Source organism: Cynocephalus volans, chromosome 3 (assembly GCF_027409185.1).
Source record: "Cynocephalus volans isolate mCynVol1 chromosome 3, mCynVol1.pri, whole genome shotgun sequence".
Taxonomy (NCBI): Eukaryota; Metazoa; Chordata; class Mammalia; order Dermoptera; family Cynocephalidae; genus Cynocephalus; species Cynocephalus volans.
Window position 1 is genome coordinate 171,400,610 of NC_084462.1, and position 22,424 is coordinate 171,423,033.

Genomic DNA, 22,424 nt, shown 5'->3' on the forward strand with positions numbered 1-22,424 from the left:
ACTAATGCCTTGAGTCTTAAGTCCCCCATTTACTTCCTGAGCAGAAGAAACCTTCAGATAGAAACCATAACAGGCATGCAGCTTATTTTTCTCACTTATCAGTATTTGAAGTGATCATGTGAAAACCAAAAAATGCCTTTTTCTTTCTGTTTTGGGGGAGCATGCAAGTAGCAGGGAAAGTCACGACCATCACCAGACTCTTTGTAGGGAACAGGCCCTCCTGGCACAGGGTGAAGGGAGTACTATAGGGAGAGGCCTCAAATTGCCCATGAAACCCCTGCATAGCATGGTATGTGCGTATTTCGTGATTCATCAAGGGACAGGGGCCCTGACCACCCCTCTGTAAGCCTCTGGAACTGAAGCTATAGGACATGAAAGAAAATTTCTGATTGAGTAAGAAAGACAGCAAGGCTAGTTCTGGATAGCAGACACAGGAGGAAACCCCATGAAACTGTAAGCCCCCAGCTGATGGATGATCGTGGTTCTACCCTCAGCAATACTCACAGCACTTTCTGCGATGTTTCACATAACCTCAGTTAGGTCTCAGGTTTCTGTAAGCAATGGGGATGGGTGGGCGGTGACCACAAATGTGAATAACACTTTAGCAACAGCGTCTCCCCTAAACACAAGCTGAAGAAGACTGCGTCTAGTGTTTCACATCAGGTCCAAGTTATCATGCACATTACATACCTTGGCAAGACCTTCCATCCTCATTCAGGGTAAAACCAGGGTTGCACGTACAGGAATAAGATCCAGGAACATTTGCACAGAGCTGCTGGCAGTAACCATAGCGACATTCATCAATGTCTGGAAACAGAAATGCAAGCAAAGTAAGACAAGTCTCAATCTCACTCACCAATGCCACCAGGGCGTGGCATTAGCATCCACCTCTTCTGGAGTGGGATCGTGAAGGGGAACTAATGCTACGACAGTACCTACTGAGTGTGAGGAATGGTGATGCTCTCTGGATTGCAAGGCTCAATCTCCCTACAATCCTCCACCTCCTGACCCATCTCAGTCCCATGAACATCTGAACTTATCCTGAAAGTGGTAGAAGAAATTTCTGCTTCAAGTGGGATCTTGGACAAGACGGCCTCTCAGATTACATCCAGCTCTTAAGATTCAGCTCTAGGATTCTATATAAACTTTTCACTGACCTGGGAAGACACAAGTTAACACATAAGAAGAATCCATAACATTGCTCCAATAGGCCCCTTGCCAGCTCCATTAACAAGGAATGTGTCCAGCTGTCAGGAACAAGAGCCAGTGCAGGCCAGGACAAGCTGGGTAGCACTACAGTCTGGAGACCTATGAATCCTGTAACACAAGGATGCTGGAGTTCGGCTTGGATCTCCTCCTTGCACCAGAGCAGACATAAAACTCTGAATAAACACACCTCCTCCAAGCCATGGCTGGCCTTTCCAGGGAAAGCAGCAGTACTGTGGGTGAATGGATCCTTTCAGCGGGGCTGGGCAACATGACCTCCCTGGAGCATGTATCGCTCAACGGGGAGCCTGATGTCATTGGGAAAGCACTTCTCAGCACCACAACTTGATGGGTTGATGGGCTGGAGAATTTACTGCTGTGGGGTAGGGTGTCTTGAATGAAATCAACAGCTTCCAGGTGGAGACACAGTCCTCACCTATACAGCTCCTACTGTGACCAGTTGATCTGACTGTAGCTGTAACTGGTCCTTATCTCACCCCCCCACCTCCCCCTAAACTAACCAAATTCCCTCCCTGGTACCCCAGCACCTTTGGAACTGGAGTCCATCCGGGGCTCTGTGAGTCAGCTTAGAACCTCAGTCCCTGTGTCTCTACTACCTGCTGCCAGAAAGGACTCCACCTCCTTGACCCATCTTGATCCCTTACCTATTGTTCAGCCCTCCTCAGATTTTGTGCCCTGCCCTTGAGAGTCTGTTTTATCTCTGAGTCCCAGCTACTTCTAACCTGGCCCACCCTCACTGTCCCCTAAGTACTGGGCAGCTCCCGACTGGAGAGCTCAATGGCTTGTACAGTTGCTGGTCCTGACCTCTTCCTAGGGTGCACTTGCGCACAATGCCAAGGCCCAGGGAGGCAGCAGGGGCTGGAGAGGGTACCCTTTGCCTAGGGGTACCTTGGAGAAAAGGCAGCCCCCTGCCCTTCATTTTCTGCAAAAGCAATGCCTCCAAAGGTGCAAAAGGGAGTGGTGGGGGGCTATGGAATTTCCATCTTGCAAGAGAAAGAAGAGTTTGGCTGGGGGAAGGCATGAGTTTGGCCACAGTCAGGAAAGGCCTTCACTTCAGATGTGAAGTGTGAGAGGGCTGTGCCAAGTGCACCACGTTAGGCCCCCACGAGCATCCCTCCCAAAGCTGCAGCTCTACAGAAAAGAACAACCCTCCCAGGTAGGGAATTAGGTCAGGTCAGGAGGGGTTTCCTGGCCCTAGGGTCTCTATAACGGGGCCAGTGTATACTGATCTCCTCTGCTTCCCTAGCGCCCCTTGCCGTGGAAAAAAACAAGCCCGAGAGGCAGGAAACTTAGATGTTAGACCCAACTCACTTTAACTTTGTCTAAAATGTTCCTCCTCTTTGAGTCTGTCTCCAACTCTGTAAAAGTTGGATGATATAATATCTAACATCCCTTCCAACTCTAAAATTCTATATATTAAGTTCCTGTACAAATAACTCTGTCTCACTGATCTGCTTATGTTCAAATCAGTAGCATCAAATTTTCCATTATAGCAGAGGTTGATTTCAAAGCACAGTGACTGTCACATTCACAAATGCCAGTGTGCACCTAGCTCTGTGGTGTATGCCTGGAAAGGGAACCAAGCCAAGTCCAGGCTGGCTTATCAAGCCTCAAGGATGCTTCAGACAGGGTTTAAGAACAGACCCAAACTCAGACTCAATCAAGAGAGATTTGGAAAGAAGCCCCTGCTTTTTTTTATTTCATGATGTTGTTTGGATCTATTTCTCAGCTCTTCCAGGACTGACTTTCAGGCAAAAGGATAATGTCTTAGAGAATTTAAACTGGCAGGACATTTCCAAGAAAACAGCATAGAAATCACACCCTAGCAATAGAAATGGAAGTGACAGATAGAGATTGCTATGAATTCATTCACTTGGCTAAAACCAAAACTAAAGGAGAAGAAAGCAAAAAAACCCTCCAGTAAAAATAAAGAGAGATCATATAGCAGATGCCAACTGCAAGGAACCAAATTCTCAATTGGTGACGACTGGCTCCTTAGGAGTAATAAGAAATTCCACAGCTCGTGGGGTGGGTGTGGTTGGAGGCGGGGTGATGATGGGGTGATGGGAGGAGATGATGTTAGATCAGAATGTACTGATCCCCATTTGAGACTTGGAACATTTCTGTGACTAAGCCAAAGTGTTCCTTAGTATTATTTCTAACTAGGGCTGAATAACCCCCACCTCTACCACTTCCTGGCTTAGATATAAACTTCCTGAAGGCAGGAAGAGGCCTAGGTAAAATCAAACAAGCCCTTAAAAATACTGTAATGATGACACATAATATAATATAATAATGACATAAAATGATGATAGTGATGATGAAAACTGATTTTTAAGGGTGTGATACATGTAAACTCAATAGCCGTCTACCCCTCTCTCGCCCCAACAAAGAAGAGCTTATCACCCTCAGGCTGCCAGCTATGCTCACCTCTCTCAATACCCCTTGCAACCACTAACTTCTAAGAGTCCCTGTGAACCCCAGGAGCTGTTACCTAAGCACTGGCCTTCCAGAAGCCAATACCCTTCAGTGCAGGAGCAGGTGTACCCTCCTTCCGTATTGATGCAGATCTGGGTAGGGTTGCACTGGTGGGAGTCTGTTGCACACTCGTCCACATCTGTAACAGAGACATATTTCACAGAATGTCACTTATGTCTATCTAGAGCCCTGGAGCCACCAGAGGTACCAGCTGCTGGGTTACACCCAAGGAGATGGATCTGCCTCCCTAACAGGCACCCCTAGGAGACACTGACCTCTAACTGGAGGTCTAATTGGAGGTAATTCTGCTCCCCAGAAATCTACAAAGGGAAATGGCCAAGAAGGGAACACATATCCTGCAGCACTCTTCTGCCATCCTATGCCATCGTGCTTGAAAGTATGTCACCTTCACAATAACCACTACTTGATTAGAAAGGCATTTGTATTAGGCTTATTCATTCATGTGTTAAATAGGGGTCTGCTGCGCACCTACTGTGTGCATAGGACTATGATAAACACCGCTGAGAACACAACAGGGTAAAAGAAATGTTCCCTGACAACTGGAGCCGGTAGTCTAGTGACTTGATTGTATTCATCCATGAAGTGGCCTAGGGCTCCTGCCCCTTCCCAGGGCTCTCCCATCTTCCCTCTACTCCAGAGCTCCTGGGGCTAAGCCCTCTCTGCCCTCCGCTCATGTTGGGTCTCTCTACGGTGCTACGAAGCCCATCACCGTCTGTCTAGTGGAGTGCATGTACTAGTATCCAAGTTGGTCCCTGCTCCTTAATAAGGAGCTTCAGAACACAGAGATCAAGCCGTATCCATGGTTGCATTTCCCAAGGTGTCTGGCGCAGGTGTTGTACAGGGAGTGCTCAAAACTTTATTTAAACTGAAACATCCTTCTTCCGGTTCTCCTCACACTGCTCTTTAGGAGCGAACATCTGGGATCCTGAAACGGGACCCCCCCCCCCAATGTCATGCTCTCACTTTGACCTGAAGGAGGAGATTTTTCAGTAAATATTCATGCGTTAATTCACTCTACAAGGATCCACTGAGCACCATGGATCTGCCTGGCCGACGCCAGTGCCTTTCCCCCTTGTGGGTCCTACCCTCACCTGCCTGCACCTTAGTGGGGCACCTTCCTTTCTCCTTCATTCCTGCCATCAGGTCTGCTCATCCACACCTTCTCCCCACCTCTACCAAATGGACCATCATGCAGTGGGAAACAATATTAAAGGTGCAATTCACTGAGCCTGTGTTCTGTGCCTGACACCTCACTTGGTACCGTATTTACTCTGGGATCACCCTGGGAGGGAGGCTCATGATCCCGGCTTTACAGATGGGAAAACTAAGCTGGAGGAGCTCAGAAACACCAAGCCAAGAGCTGAGCCCAGGCCTCCCCGCCTGCTTGACTCCAAGTCCTCTCTGTGCAGGAATGACAGAGGTCACATCGTAGGACCAAGCAGGTTCAGGAGAGGTCTAGCAGACCGGGCAGAGGAGAGAGGACTGATCTTCCCTACCTTTCACCTACCCTACCTCACAAATGATCTGCCTCCTGATATTGCAGATTGCAGACTGTATAATCATTTCTTCAGATGACCTCTTTAAATATGTATGGTGAGGGTGAGGGGTGTCTAGGGCCCAAAAGTGTAAGCTGCTGGAAGAAAGGGCGTCATGCAGTACAGGGCTTTGCATGCTGCTCGCTCAGGAAGCTAGCACAATCGATTGTGAAATACTCAAGTTCAAGTGACAACACCTCAATCCACCACCCACCTGCAATAACAACACACATGGCACCAATCAATCTCCACCCCACCCCAAAATGACCAGGTATCTGGACATCACGTGGAACCAGCTTTCACTTCTCTAAGCATGGACAGCCTCCAAACACCTGGTTCCAAGGTGGTGCAGCCGCCGTACCATCATGATGTGTTGACTATGTGTAGCCTCAGTGGCAAAGACCCAGCCCTGTTCTCAGCTGCAATAACACCCGCCTCTGCCCTCCACCTCCCTTCCACCCCAGCTCTGCCCACCGAGCAAAGCCTCCCAAGGGAGCTGGCGAATAATGCTTGGCCAGCAGCTGCTCCTGCTCAAATCCATCTTGAAGCTTATGACAATAAATAATGCTACTATCAGCCAATGCATATTTACATTTTCCCAGCAGGGAGTGATGGATGGCAATTGTACCCTGGGAACAGCATGGCCTTAGGAATTTCTGCTCTTTTTCCTGCCTTCAGGGGAACGAAGGGTAAGGGAGAAAAACTGTTGGAGAACCTTGGTGATAGCAAGTTCCTAAGTCTCTGTGCTTGTGTAACTTATGGCACACATGATGTGCTCAGAGTCCTGCAGAGAGAACAAAGACACGCGCACACGGACCAGACTGGCTCACAAGGGCACACAAGACCTAAATGTGCACAAGTGTGGATGCGCACACACGTGCACACGAGCATGTGCAAAGTATCCAGGCTTAGAAACAAAATCTTTGAAGCCCATTTTTAAAAAAACTCCACCACTTTTATGGAATTAAGAATTAACTCAGTTACACTCCATTTCTCTTGATATATGTTTAAAAAATTAAATTTTTAACTTTCGCTAACTCATTTGATGGATTGCCAATATAAGGTATATTTTGACAACTCAATAAGTCACTGGAGTTGGGGGTGGGGACGGGACTCTCCTCTTTATATTCTCAAAATACACAAAATACATCTTCCTGGTATAAGCTGTGTCCATTCAATAACTACTGAATAAATGCACAACAAACATTAATGCCTTTAAGCCCTCAGACAGGTCTTTCCTGCCAACTTGCTGAAAAGCTCATTCTGGTGTGTACACTTTAAAACCACTACTACCACCCAAACCACTGTCAGCTTACACACCTGGTGGAGCTAAAACTGGAAACGTTCACACTGCGGGTTTCCACACAGGGCTGAGACTCATCACACATTCCAGCTCTCGGCTGAATTGCTTACATTAAATACATTTGACTTAAATAACAGAAGGAAAAACATACTGAACCACTCCAAGGACATTCTTTGGCAGGGCCTCCTTTTCTGCATCAGTGGAAAAGTACAAGCTGCAGCAACCTGAGCAAGTGTCATTACCCTTGTGCACAAACCATGCCCGTTGTTGCCTTTCCTTTCCTGTGTGACAGGAAGTGTCATAAGAGAAAAGAGTGCTGGGTGCATTTGATCATTTATTCATTCATTCCCTCACTCATTCATCCATCCTTTGTGCTCTACAGCAACCGTGTGTGGGTGTGCGTGTGTGTCTGTCCTCCCAAATCTCCGGGTCCTTTGGGAGAGCTGGCATCAAGTGAAGTCCCTTCTAGAAGCAGACTTTACCGAGAGTCCTTCTGCCAGATCCCTGATCTCTCCTGGGAGCAGCAGTCCTGGTCAGCTGCCTGGGCACTGGGGGAATTCCACCACAGCAACTATGGCTTGTTTTCTACCCAGATGGGGCAATGTCTATCCACTGTCCAGGTGACCAGTACTCTGGCAACTGGAGGAAAGCACTCACTGACTTTTCCAGAACCTGGAAAAGCCCAGCGTTATACCTGCCCAGGAAGAAACCGCCATCTGTGTCAAGCAGCATAGCTCTGATGACCTGTCTACTTTATCTACTGTCACTCCTCCCTTCCAACATTCCCAGAGAGGCCTTCGAAATCTGAAACTACAACTGCTCTCTCAGGAAATTCATCAAAACCAGTCAACATTATCTCCTGGATGCCTTCCAAGCATGCCACAGGCAGAAGTGGGCTCCCAGACCTCAGGACAGTGGATCACCCGTGAAGGATAATTCATTTGGGATTTTATACCCCCAGTTATGGCTCATGTCCCCAGCCAGACGGTAAGCTTTGCGTGGGCAGGTCTGCTAGGACAGTGTGAATAAAGGAATATCTTTCACACAGGTGTGCTAAAGGAATAAAGGAAAGTCCTTCAAGTCCAGCCAAGATCTCACAGAGGCACCAGAGGGAGAACCTGGCCTCAAGACATCTAAATACAACTGTCCAACAATCCTGCGGACAACAAAATGAACAGAATCTTCCATTCTGACTGAAAGGACAGCACAGGAAGGGGCCGGAGCCCACAAAGCTACCGAAGGTTTCAGCCCTTGGATGAAGAGTCTTGGAGCAAGAGTCTGCAGTGGAAGTTAGTGGTGACTGGCACCCCCCTCTCTTTTTGTCAAAGAGAGTTGTTGAAGGTCTCCATGGGTACTGTGCTGTTGACTGATGCACATTCTATGTCCCCACCTTAGAAGTGGCCAGTTTTCAGAAAACATCATACAAACCCACTTTTCTGTCCCATATAAAACTAATGGTTCCGAGAATGGTCTTAATGCTAATTCACAGGTTACTATATAAAAATCTCTATAGGAAAGCATAACATACTTAATATACTTCTATAAATATGCATAAATATGTTCAAATATAAATAACACGCATGTGTGTGCCAGCTATTTGTTATATTTGAATCTATATATTATATACATATATGCATTTACATTTCAGCATCTATTTCTGAAAATGAAAGAGAAAATACTTAGACTATTTTCATTATACAAATTCTACCTGAAATAAAATATCCTTCACAACTGTACAGAACAAAACAAAACACTAATGGTTCCCTCCACATCCATTGGGAGATCATTTTCTAGGCCATTCTCCCAGCACCTAGGTTTAAGAGGAAAAAAAAAAAAGACCAGAGGACTGAGGCCTTCCCAGAGGAAGCTAGCAGGTAAAAGAGTAAGAATTTTGGGAGCAGACAGAGCTGTGTGGATCCAGGTTCCAGCACTTGATAACTGAATAATGCTGAACAGGTTCCTTAACCTCTTGGATCCTCAGTGTTCTGTCAAACAGGGCTGATGCAACCTGCCTCATAGGTTGCCATAAGAGTTCATAAATTAATATGTGCACAGGTCCCATCACCACTGCCTGGCACATAGTAGGTGCCCAGGAAATTTTAGTTCACCTCCCCAGTGAGATGCAGTTTCTAACAACTGTGGAAGATGGGCTCTGCCTCTTGCAGGTTCTGTTCTGGAATTCACCAAAGACAACCACATGACAGCGCTGGGGCTCAGTGGGCTATTAGTCATGGTTAGTTCTGTGGTTCAGCCAAAGCTAGGGATGTCTCCCCCATGAGTCCCAGCCACGTGGCAGGAGACTGGGACAAGAGGTAAAAAGACGGGTACATTCCTTCATGGGGTCTCAGTTTCTCCCTCTGCACTTCAGCATCTATGGGTCCATCTATGACTCGGGACACCCTACAGATTAAAGGTATATGTATCTTACTAAATTCCACAGCCATATATGATCAACCTTTATACAATCTATGATTCTTTCTTCCAGTGCCTTCTCTGTTTCAACACTGTGAAAAAGCAAGGGTGGGCTTGGTGAGTCTGTACATGTAACCTCAGCCAAATGTCTCTGTTCTTGTGTGATAATGACCATCAGCCAAAGGGGAACATTCTCACTGGGCGACACCGGGAGAAGCTGTCCAAAAGCACTTGGAAGACTGCACCTTCACCAGGCCTCCACTCTTCCTTTTTTAGACATGGCAAAAATCATTTCCTTGGTAGTAAATTTTTACCCAGTGAAATAACATGTTTTCCCAGCCCATTTTTCTTCCTTCCTTGCTCAGGCTAATGGGGTTTGATAAGAAAGAAGAAAATAACAATGGCACATTCCTACACCTCCAAGCAAAGCCAGTTTCAGGCCTGCTGCTGGGCTGGGTCCCTGCCATTTTTCAGCAAGACGAGCCCAGCCAAGGCTGGAAGCGACACAGGATCAACTTCCCAAACACCTGCTTAATTAAAGATCTCAGCGTTCGAGAACTCACTTGTTGAATTCCTAGGACATCTGCACTCCATGTGTCTTATGATCCTGAGTGATCATTAAGAACCAGATCTTTCTGTGTTTACAGCACTGTTCCCAATGCTTGATATTAAATATGGAATACAAAGCTTGCTCATGTTTTGCCTCTGATTAGGCAACAAATATGTGGTCCATTTTCCAAACAACAAAAAATCCTTTCCTTTTGGATGAAGCCAGCTGGAATTCAGGTTCCAAGCTCTCCATGGATTCTTTTTCTTTATCTGTAAAGCGAGAGCTTGGAGGAGCATTCTGAAAGGGCCCTTCTAGCCGTGACCTTCTACAGAGACAAACTGTGCAACTAATGGAGATCACATTGTTCGGTTCTTGGGTAATTATTTTCATCCACAGAGTGCTTGGTAAACATCAGCTGACGTTAGCTGCTTTCAAATTGGGCAGTGACTTGGCCAAACCCATTCAATTTTTGCCAATGTGTGAATGGTTGCTGCAACAGGGGAGGGAAGCACATGTCCCTTCTTATCATGCATTAAGATGTCCTGAGAGTTAGGGGACAAGGCTGCTTAATGCCAATCTAGATGCCTTTTTTTTTTTTTTTTTTTAAGGGCATGAGGCTCTGGTCATTGTTGTGCCTATAAAGAAAACAGATGTGAAGCTCGAAGTATTTTTTTAAATTCTTGCCATTTGTCTACCAAGAGAGATTTTTGAATTTATACAAGCCAGTGGTTTCCAAACCTAGCTACCCAAAAGAATCACCTGATTAAATAAGAATGTCTGGAGTTGAGGCTTGGAAAGCTGCATTATTTCAAATTTACCTAAATGAATCCAAAGCAAAACCATATTTGGAATCCACAGTGCCATACCAACACGTCTCAAACTTTCGTGTGCATATGAATCAGTGGGGATCTTGTTAAAATGCTCATTCTAATTCAGTGGATTCTGCAGTCCTAACAGGCTCTCAGGCGATTCCAAGGCTGCTGGCTCAGGGACCACACTTCGTGTAGCAAGATGTTAGATTATTCTGAGTGATATTAGGTTCTGTATCCATGCAGCCTGCTCAAAGTTTCAGGAGCTATTTAAAAGAGTCTAGGATGGAATTTAAGTGTTCAAAAATCAAGTGGTGATTCCTAACTGGATTCTTCCCTGTCTGAGATAAAGCATGCTGGTTACAATAGTATTGTGGTTTTTAGAGTCAGTATTGTGGTTTTTAGAGTCATATTAAAGACCCTACCACAGTCTAGCCAAAACAGAATGCTTTTCTGGTGTACAGACACAGCCATTATTCAATTCCACCCTGCAGTGCAGGTGCCTGTGGTCACAATGCCTTGAGCTAGGGCACCGCTTTCTTTCAAAAAGTTCTCCCTCCCTTTAGTTCACGAGTAGGGCTTTGATTTCCTATAAGTAAACTCAATTCCCCAAATCTTAACTAAGTTCTTAGAAATACTAACCTCAAAGTGATGATAAAGAGTAAAAAAGATTCCAATTGGAAAAAATGACAGTGTCTTTCCTCCACTACAGAGCATGCCTTGTTAACTGAGTACTCGTGAGCACTGTTTATACATGCTACGGATTTCAATCCTGTAGCCGCCCCCACCTCCCCGCAGGCTCCTCGTCCTCTGTCCGTCCGCACCTATTCCCACCCACATCCTGACCTCCATCATTTGTTATCGTCAGTATCACAGCCTGCAATCTTGTCCCCTCCTACCTAATCACCACACAAGCCCCCCATTCCCAACGCTCTGTCTCAGTTCATGGTGCCACCATCTCCCAGCATCCCGGGCTAGAAACCTGAGTTATCTTTATATCTTCCCACACAATTGCCAAGACGAAGTAATTCGCCTGCTGAAAATCTTGCAAATTCCCCTCTTTTGTATATCCCCCACCCCAAAGGCTCCAAGTCCTTGTTGTCTTTCCTCTAAGTGATGGTGATAACTCTATAACTCATCTGCTGGCCTCCAGACTCTCCCTGCTGAAAGTACACTAAACACAACCTCCAGAACCACCCAAAACACAAAAAATGGCCATGTGGCTCTACTCAAAATTTTATATTCCCTTCTTAGAAACTCATGGCATCTTTTTTACACTCCAACATTGTGGCATGTCAAGCCTACCTTTCTACTCGAAACTGCGAAACACACCTATTTTTGCAGCAGTTCACACTACTATACAGTTAGCTGTGTGTGGCTCCACCTAAACCTTGAGTTTCTTGAGAACAGGAAATGGGCCTTATTCATGTTTATATCCTAAGCACCTAATATAGTGCCGGGCATACTAGAGAATATTGAAGTGAATTCTACTGAAAATGAAGATACTTCACTTTAAGACTTTTCTGAAGGCAAGAAGGGAAATTCAGGGAAGCCACCGGAAATCAGAAGAGACTAGTGCAGCGACCCACCTCTGTCGTGGCCCGGGTCTCATTCCCACGGGACAAAGGCTATTTGCTGATAGTTCCAGCCCCAGCAGCGCCTCAGGTCCAAGCTTGCAGTGCCTTGGAGGCCTATTCCCACACTATCCATGGCCCAGGGCTGATCTGAAAGTGTCCTCAACCTCCCGGGGTTTTGACATACTGAGTGTGACTTAGTCTGGGCTGCTGTAACAAAAATACCATAGAGTGGGTGGTTTAAACAACAGGCATTTATTTTCACAGTTCTGGAGCCTGGAAGTCCCAGATCAAGGTGTCAGCATGGTGGGATTCTGGTGAGGATTCTATCACGTTGTCAGAGCTCTACCCATACGACCTCGTTCAAACATAATCACCTCTCAAAGGCCCCACCTCCTAATACTATCACATTGGGATTAGGGATTCAATATATGAATTGGCTGGGGACACAAACATTCAGCCCACAGCAATGTGCTTGGCCTGGTGGGGTAAGTTATGCTTCCTCTTTCCTCCCCAGACAGCTTGACAACCCAGACAGAAAGAAGTTTAAACAGTCCCAGGAGGGAGGAATGTCAGAGAGGGAAAACATTACCTTTCTGCTGGCCTGGAAATTGGCATCAACAGAACCTCTAAGGGCACAACCAGGAAACCCAATCCATTTTTCAGGTTCAGGACAAAACCCTCAGCCCGGTGCTGGCGTGAGAGCACCCAGGTGTGCAAATTTACGCCAAGGGATCAATCAGCCCAGCAGCAGCAGCAAACATTCCCGGCTGGGTCGCTCTCAGAGCACGAGAATAGACTCCGCACGTGCGCTCTTCCCACACCTGGGGTCAGAAGATCCTGCTCCCGCTTCTGATTCCGCCACTAATTCACCAGGGCACCCTTCGCGTGTCAGTGACCGTCTGCATGTGGCCTCCTCATCTCTAAAATGGAGCTACCATCGCCTGCCCTCCCCGAGCGTGCACACAAACGCTTTTGCAGTCTGGAAAAAACTGACACTGAGTTTGATCTTTTGATGAGCTCTCTGAGTTAGCTGCCATCAGAGCAATTTGACTTTCAGAAAAGGGTACTTCAAAAAGTTCATGGAAAGATTCATAGTACCTTTTAATTCTATTTTTCCATGAACTTTTGGAAGTACCTTCATATTTAAAAAACAAAAGCCACAATAAGGTGAGCCCCTCAAAATGTATTCCCTGACACTCAAGGGTCGGGTCAAAACCCTGCTCGACAGTGCATGCTCAATTGGTTTCTTAATAAATGATTTTTTGATAACTGTTAGTAGCAGTAGTGGAGGAAATGCTAATTTAAAAACAAATAAACAAAAAGAGTAAAAACAACAGATCCACTGTACTTCCCCAGCGGCCACATTTCTCTGCTCCCCTCTGCCCCAGACTTCCTGGCTCTTGTGCACAGTCGCTGCTCTGCTCCATACTTCTCGTCTCCAGTCCACTCCACTCAGGGCTCCATCTCCTTCCACTAACGCCCCTCTCGTCAAGGTCATCAGTGACCCCACTGTCAAATCCAATAGCTCATTCTCGGTCTTCATCCCTCACACCTTCTCAGCAGCATTTGATGAGGTTAACCGCTCCCACCTTTAAAGACTTTCTTCATTAAACTTCTATGATCCCATCATCTCTTGGTTTGAAGACTGCCCCAAGGTTATCCTGGTAGTCAGCAGGAATGGATAAGGACACAAACTCAAGCCTTTTTATTTGAGTCCAGTCTGCGCTTGACCCTCACACCCCAGCTCACCCAGAGCCTTGCATAGAGGAGACAAGTCAATAAACATTTGCTGAACTAAAATATGCTGCTGATGGCAGAATTTTACAGCTGGAAAGAATTTAGAAATAATCTAGTCCAATGTTTCTCCACCTTGGCCGTACATATTTGAATCACCTGGGAAGCTCTAAAATAAATTATGGGAGCCCACCCCAGACCAGTTAAATCAGAACCCCTGGAAGAGGCCCAGACATAGATTTTAATGTGCAGCCAAATTGAGAACTATCGACCTACCCCAATGGTGTGCAAAAAAAAAGAAGAAGAAAAAAAAAAAAAAAAAACCCTTGGAGGCTTGTTTAAAAAAAAAATAGAGCTTCTGATTGAGAAGTCTAGAGAGAGTGCCAGGAATTAGTATTTTTAACGGGCATCTGAGATGATGTTAATGCAAGTATTCACATTTGCAGGAACACTGGATTAGTAACCACAAGACTGTGAGTGACTCCAGAGCAGGAAAGACATTTTATTTATCTCCGTAGTCCCCTACTCCAACCATAGTGCCTGGCCCAGAGTATGCATTCAAAAACCAGTCATTCACTTCACATCCATTAGAATGGCTGCTATCACAACCCCCCCCCCCCAAAAAAAACCCCCAAAAAACAGAAAATAGCAAATGCTGGAAAAGCTGGGGAGAAACTAGGACCACTGTGCACTGTTGGTGGGAATGTAAAATGGTACAGCAGCTGTGGAAAACAGTGTGATGGTGCCCCAAATAATTAAATGCAGAATTACCACATGATCCAGCAATGCCGCTTCTGCATATATATACAAGATAATTAAAAGGAAGGTCTCAAAGATATATCTGCACGCCTGTGTTCATAGCAGCGTTATTCTCAATAGCCAAGAGGTGGAAGCAACCCAAGTGTCCAATGACATTTATGAATGGATAAACAAAAGGTGGTACATACAAGGGAATATTACTCAACCTTAAAAAGGAAGAAAAATTCTGACACATGCTACATCATGGATGAATCTTGAGGACATTATGGCAAGTGAGATAAGCCAGTCACCAAAAGACAAATACTGTATGATTTCACTTATATGAGGTATGTAAAGTAGTAAAACTCATAGAAACAGAGTTGTCAGGGGCTGGGGGCAGGGAGGGAAGAACATACGAACTTACTGTTTAATGGGTATAGAGTCTTAGTTTCACAAGATTAAAAATTACTGGAAATTGGCACAATATGGACATAGCAACATTATCCAAGTGGTTAAGATGGGTTCTCATAGAACTTGGCTCTTATAATTATCTCACTCATTAAGTTGTAATGCAATTTCCTGTATCCTTTTTGCTCCAGTTATTAGAATAAAAGCTCAACACAGTTTTTCAAAAAAGGATTAAGATAGTAAGTTTTATGTTATATGTATTTTACCACAATTAACAATAAAAATTATTTTAAAGACTAGTCACTGAACAAGCATCCAGATCTGGATTGTCCATACATTTACTGAACACCGATCGCATGCAAAACACTGTGCTAGATGCTTCTACATACATGATCTCATTTAACCTTCAAAACAACTTCTCCAAAGAATGTGCCATTATTCTCTTTTTACAGATGGGGAAACTGAGGTCCCAAGAGTTTGTGTCTTGACCATGGCAACTCAGCTCACTGGCGTTAAATCTGGGGCTTGAATCCAACTCTCCTGACTCTAAGGGTAGTATTCTTTCTACTCCATTTTCAATGAAGAGAAAAAAAGACAAGTGCTTTCTCTATAAACACTAGTCCTCTACCATTTGTACCCCGAAGGGGAGGAGGAGGCTCTCTTGAACACTTGCATCTATTAAGTTCAAATCTGTCCCTTTCCGGCAGTATTACATCCTGCCTTTACTTAATGCTTTGGGCATCACCTACTAAAGCCTTTTGTTTGCCACCAATGGCGGGCAGACCTGGCCTACTGTCTGGCCAGGATCATGATCACTGGGTAGGACCCAGACATTAGGGTTGCTCAATGGTTTGCTCTCTCTCCTCTCAGGACATTGGTATTTCATCTCAGATGAGATTTGAGTCAGGGAATGAAAACCAAGCTACCCCTGGGCTACTGTCCTTCATGAAGATGACTTAAGCATATGGCTGTCTGCTGTAAGAAGCTAAGGAGACTAGAAGGAGCACCCAAAAGTAGCAGCTCAGGTCAACACATGTCCCAGGCTTCTGAAAGACACAGTGGGGACAATGAAACATACAATGAGCTCTTCTGTCCCACAGAACATGAGCTCCTCAGGGACAGAGACCACATCTTAATCCCTTCTGTATCGCTGGTATTGTGCTGATACATACAGCTAGTAATAACACCATAATTTACTGTTTACCAAGTAGATAATAACAATCACACTAACAATAATTAGCTGCATGTGTTAAGGGCTTACCATGCGCCAGCCACTGGGCTGAATGCTTTACATGTATTGTCTCATTGTCTCATCCACCCAACCACTCTATGAGGCTTGTACTATTACCCCATTTTACAGGTAAGGAAACTAAGCCCTGGATAAATTAAGCAGCTTGCCCAGGATACACAGCCAGTAACTGGCAGAACCAGAATTGGAACCTGGCTCTGTAGTCCACATTCATCCACTTCCACCACAATAAACCTTTGTGGGACTTAAATGAATCAAACCCCCCTGCTGAGTCAAACCCCCTAACATGCTGGAAGGGCTGGCTGAAAAGTAACCAAATGCTAAAATCACATGCTCCAACATGGATAAACTTTGAGAACATTATGCTAAGTGAAATAAGCCAGTCACAAAAGACAAATACTGTATGATTCTACTTATATGAAGTATCTAAAGTAGCCAAATCCATAAAAAGAGAAAGTAGAATGGTGGTTACCAGAAACTGGGGATAGGGGGCAAAAGAGACTTGTTATTTAAGTACAGAGTTTCAGATTTGCAAGATGAAAAAGTTCTGGAGATCCGTTTCACGACAATGTGAATACACTCAACCCTCCTGTGTTACACATTTAAAGGTGGGCAAGATGGTAAATTTTATGTTAGGTGTATTTTACCACAATAAAAAGCTTAATATTTATAAATCAAAGCATATTTGTTCTTTGAGTTCCATTTTTAATTGTATACACTGTTCCTACTCAAAGAAATAATTGACCTGGGATCTAAAACAAAACCCATGAAGAAATATACAGAAGCCATCCTGTGCTCCTGAGGAGCTTAACTCTACCCAAATAGCCCATTTCCTCTGCAGCCTCCTTCTGCACAGAGGAATTAAGAATCCAGCATCACTGGATGGGCGTAGAGAATCAGGGAGAAAAGGGATGGAGCGAAGAAAGATGTAGGTGGACAAAGGACGGGGAGGGAAGGAGGGTAACAGGAACAAAGCCGTCTGGACGATGACGGGGAGCAGCTCAAGCCTCCAGTCACTTGGTTCAAAGGGCAACACGGGTGGAAACACGGGCTTTGGAGTCAGACATGGCTCAAATCCCACTGCCCCCATTTTTTGTAGCTATGTGATTTTAACAAGTGTTTTTGTTTGTTTTTTGGCCCCTAAAAGCCTTGGTTTCATTTGTAAAAAGGAATTAATGATGGTACTTGATTCATGGGGTTTCGTGAGGATCACGTGTGAGAAAAGCCCTTAACACAGTGCCGGGCATGGAGCTGACCATCCGTCAAAGCTGACTGTGTAGTTTCATGTCAAGAAGTAGGAGGAAGAAGAGAGGGGAGGGAGTGGGCGGGGAGCCCACCTCCTAAGAGAAAAGAAAAAGAAGGGACTGAAAGCCAGGTTCTAGTCCAGAACCTTCCACTGGCTCAACAGCAGCCTGTAAGCAAGTCTTTCTCAGCCTGTTTCCTCCTGCCAAGTTCTCCGCAGTCTCTTCTATATGGAAAGGTTGATGCATCTGAATCCTCTGTGGTTCAGGTGAGCACCTGCCCTCACTGCTCACCGCCTACACCGCTTAGCTCTGCAGGGCCAAGGAGGCCCTCTGGAGGATGCAACAGGAAAAGACATAAATACGGCTAAGCGATGCCCACCATTTGGCTCTGCCTACAAAATGAGGGCACGACCTTGTAGACCAGACCATTACTAAGTAGGGAGAAAACTTAAGGTAAGAGGCGAAACTGAGTCAGAGAGAGCTCCTTACCTGACGCCACTTCAAAAAGTATTTGGGAGCACAATTAAATTATCTTCTACTTTCTGTTCTGCCCCATGCCAAGTGTCTATTTATAATATACAAGCATTGTTGTAATGTATAAATAATGTTACAGTACGTAAACATTGTTATAATAATTTTGTTACAATATACAAATGCTGTTATAATGAATAAGCATTGTCATATTTCCTGAGATTTGCCCTGAAATAAGAATGCTCTAATATTTCCCTCTGGATCTCTTTCGAGACCTTTTTAATAGATATCTTCAAAATGCTCTTCTAGGGGCTTAGGAAAAGACAGAGAAGCTAATGATTCACTCTTCTCTCTTTAATATGCCAAAGTGGTTGTTGATTCAAAAAGTAGAAAATGTAATCATTAAAAAAAGGATTGTTCATTCATTTGTTCATTTAACCAATGTGTATTAATAGTGCAGGATAGATTTGTGCTTTTCATTCTTTGTCTTTGAATGCTCTTTACAAGCAGAATTCAATCCAAAGGTTTTTTGTTTGTTTGCTTTTAATCGTACATATACAGACAGAAGTTCTTAAAGTCTATCTATATTCTCTTAGGCAAGTCTAAGGTATTACCACTCTGTTATTACGAGTGATAAAAATTAGGTGGAGAAGGTTAGGGTATAGAAGAAAAAGTACACATCAGAAGCTCAAAAGTCCCACCACTAAATAGGTTTATGTCTGTTTCCCCATTTTTTAAATGGGAATCATATGCCTGAGTATTTGGGGGGATTCGATGAGATAAGAGATTCCATTGGAGGAAATGCCACCTTAAATGTATTTATAGAGCCTACAACCATTAGAGAAGAAATACTTTCTCCAGGTCTTAGAAGAAATAAGTGGGAAAGCCATTATCTAAATCTATTATGTTTAAGACTGGTCTAACAAGTGTCTCACACTACCAAGTTTACAAGCTTGCTCTCACAAACCTGCTCAGTGCCTGCTTCCCAGGCCAAAGGAGGAAAGAGGTGAGCAAAATAGAAGACAATTTGGGGGGCCATTATATTTCTGGTGCTCATTTGCAATGCTATTTTGGAATATGAGGTAGCCAGCAAGACTGACAATTTGTCTGAGCGGGAAGAGATAATTCCTCTAATGCCTGGTCAGTAGATATTCATTCATCTGTCAATAAACACAGACATTCATTATATCAGCAAATATTCACCAAACAACTTCTACAGTCTTGGTATTGTGTTAGGCAATATTGATACCAAAGTGTCCAAATAAATCATGTTCCACATAAATTTCACAGAATCCGTATCACACAGACCATATTGCCTGATGACAATACAATTAATTTAGAAATCAAAATAAAAGGATAAATTATACACCCATAAATGTGTACAATTTAAGAACTCACCACTAAATAAATCATGGACTATGAGAAGTAATCAGAGTAGAAATTAGAAAATACTTAGAACTTCATAGCAATGAGAATACTATATATATGAACTTGTAGGACACACAGAAAAATATATCATCTTAAATGCTGATATCAGGAAAGAAGAAAGGTTAAGATTAATAAGCTAAGCATCCAGTTTAAAAAATTAGGGAAGGAACAAAGAAATCCAAAACTTAAAAAGAAAATAATGAAGATAAGAACATAAATTAATGAAATAAAAAGCAAAAAGAAAAGAAAGATCAAGAAAAGCCAAAAATTCATTCTTTGGAAATGGCTAATAAAATTGATATGACTGCAATATTTGGTTTATTAAATGAGAGCACAATAATACTTAGAATGAAAATAGCAATAGAGCTATAGATTCAGCAAAGATCAAGAAGATAATACTAAGAATGTTATAAAAAGTTTATGCAAATAAATCTAAAAAATTAAATTAAATGAACAATTTCTTAGAAAAACTTAACTTTACAAAACTAACTTAAGAAAGAGTGGAAAGTCCAAATAGTCCCACTCACACACAAAAAATACCAGACCTCAAAGAATTTATAAGCAAATTCTAAGAAACTTTCCATGGATAGATCATTGTAATATTCCAGAGAATAGAAAAGGAAAAATATCTTGCTCTATCAAGCTAATATGTTGATACCAAAACGAGCAAGAGTAATTCAAAAAAGAAATATGGCAGGCCATCTTAACTTATAGACCTTGATGACAAAATCCTAAACAAAATATTAGCCAAACAAATCCAGCAGTATATTTTAAACAAATTTTACTATATTATGACCACGTCGGTTATCCCAGGAATGAATGCAAGGGTGGTTTAATTTTTAAAAATCTATTAGTGTAATTCCCCACATAAGCAGATTTTTAAAAGCATATAATCATCCCAATAGTTGTAAAAAGAAGCATCTGATAAATTTGGTGATTTTTTTTTTAAATGAAAGAAAAGTCAGCACAACTCATTCTTAATGATGAAACAGTGCATGCAGTTCTTTTACCATCAAGAAAAAGACAAGGATGCCCACTGTCCCCACCTCTATTCAACGTTATTCTAAAGATCAAAGCCAGTGAAGTAAGACATAAAATAAATAAATAAAAGGAACAAGATTCAGAAAAGAAGAAACAAAACTCTCATTTCTCATAGGTAGTGTGACTGTCAGAATAATCCAAAAGATTCTACAAACAAAGTATTAGAAATAATAAAAGAATTTCACAAGCCCTCTGGATATCAGATCAATATTTGAAAATAAATTACATTTCTATATCTATTAGCAACAATGGGAACACTGAATTTTTGGAAAGATACCATTAATATAGCAACAAAAAAATATAAGGTTCCAGGAATGGATATAGAAAAAGATGTGCAAGAAGAAAACCATAAGACCTAACTGAAATATATTAAAGAAGACCTATAAAAGGGAAGGGATTGAATGTTCAAGGACATAGATGTAACAAAATGAAGATGTCGGTTCTTTTCAAATTTATCTAAAAAGTCAGTGCAATTACAACCAAAATCTTACCAGGGTTTTTAAAGGTATTTGGCCCAAGAATAGTCAGGACATTCCTAAAGAAGACGTATCTTCTATTTCTATCAGAAAGTAAGATTTATTATAAAGTTATAATACTTAATACTGAGTGGTATTGGTGCACAAATTGACAGTGGAAAAGGACAGAGAGAATAGAAAGACAGCACAGTTGTGGACCCTTGATAGGCAATCTAGGGGTCATTACAGTGCAATGAGGAAAGGACGGACGATTCAGTGAAAGGTGTTGGGGTACGGGTGATTTTCCATATAGAGAAAAGCAAAACAGTCTGTACTTCTCACCATCTACACAAATAAATTCCAAATAGACTCAAGATTTGTACGGAAAGGCAAAGTGTTAAAACTCTTAAAAGTCAACATAAGAAAGTCCATTTATGATCCTAGGGTAGGGGAGGATTTTTCCAGCAAGCCACCACAAAAACACTAACTACGAAAGAAAAGATTAAAAATTCAACAGCATTAAAACTGGGAATGTCTGTTGCTCAAAACCACCATAAAGATAGTACAAAGACAAGCCACAAATTGGGAGGTGATATTTGCAACCCATTCAACTGAAAAAGGATTAGTATCTAGACACAGAAAAAACTCATACAAATAACAAGTACAAAGAAGAAAGAAAACCCAAAAGAAAAATGGGCAAAAGACACATTAGACAATTTCACAAAAGAGAAAACACAACTGCCAATAACTATATTAAAAGATGCTATAATTAACAGGAACAAGAATTAGAAAAGAAACAAAACTCTCATTATTAAAACTACGTGAGGTGATGCGTATGTTAATTAGCTCCATTCAGCCATTCACAATGTAGACATATTTCAAAACAACATGTACACAATAAATATATAAAAATTTTCTTATTAATTAAAAAAAAGGTAGTTAACCTCTTTAGTAACCTGGGAAATACAATTAAGAACATGAGAATAAAAAATATTTTACAACCACTAGATTGGCAGACATCAAGAAGTCGAAAAAAAAAAAAGCCATTTGTCCATACCAAGCGTTGGTGAGACTGGATCAAAAGAAATTCTTATGCACTGCTGATTAAATTGTATAATGTGGGTAAAATGGTATAACTCTTTTGGAAAAATATAAAGCATTATTTTGTAAAGCTGAAATGTTTATACCTTACAGCCCAGCTGTAGGGCACCCAGAAAAATATCCATAGCACCATTCTTTGCAATAGCAAAAAACTGGGAACAACCCAAATGTCTCTTGACAGAAGAATGAATCAATAAATTGTGATACAAACTACAACCACACACAACGCCATGGATGGGAATCTTAGAAACACGTTGCCAGCAGGAAGCAAGTCTCAGAAGGACCTCGGAAGATGGGCAAGGGGCAGTGGCAGAGAAGCGCACGTGGAGCTGAACCAGCATGGCTTCTGGGTTGGGCGCGGGGTTCTCATGTACGCACTGCTGAGGAGCTCTGGCTTACGTGTAAGTTACGCGTAATTTTGTGTATACATCAGATATTGCATGAGGCCTTTCCACAGCTCGGCTCACAATTTACTGAGAGACTGACAGGTAAAAACAGCTACAACACACTCTGATAAACATTATGCAGTGTTTTTAAAAAACTGCTCTGGAACTAAAGGCTCTACCCCAACACTAACAGTCCTGTGAGTTAGGCAGGGTACGAATTGCTAACCCCTGTTGTACAGAAGAAAAAATTGAGACTT

At 42.9% G+C, this 22,424-nt stretch overlaps 1 protein-coding gene across 6 annotated transcripts in view; it reads right to left on the bottom strand.

Moving 5' to 3' along the window:
* Positions 1–22,424, bottom strand: part of FBLN5 (fibulin 5) — a 70,461-nt gene that overhangs the window by 19,916 nt on the left and 28,121 nt on the right. For all 6 annotated transcript variants that reach the window (XM_063089248.1, XM_063089250.1, XM_063089253.1 and 3 more), the window contains 2 exons: positions 3,722–3,844; positions 691–807 (listed from right to left, as the gene is read on the bottom strand). In XM_063089248.1, coding sequence (XP_062945318.1) covers positions 691–807; positions 3,722–3,844 — 240 coding nt within the window. The remainder of the gene's footprint in view (positions 1–690; positions 808–3,721; positions 3,845–22,424) is intronic.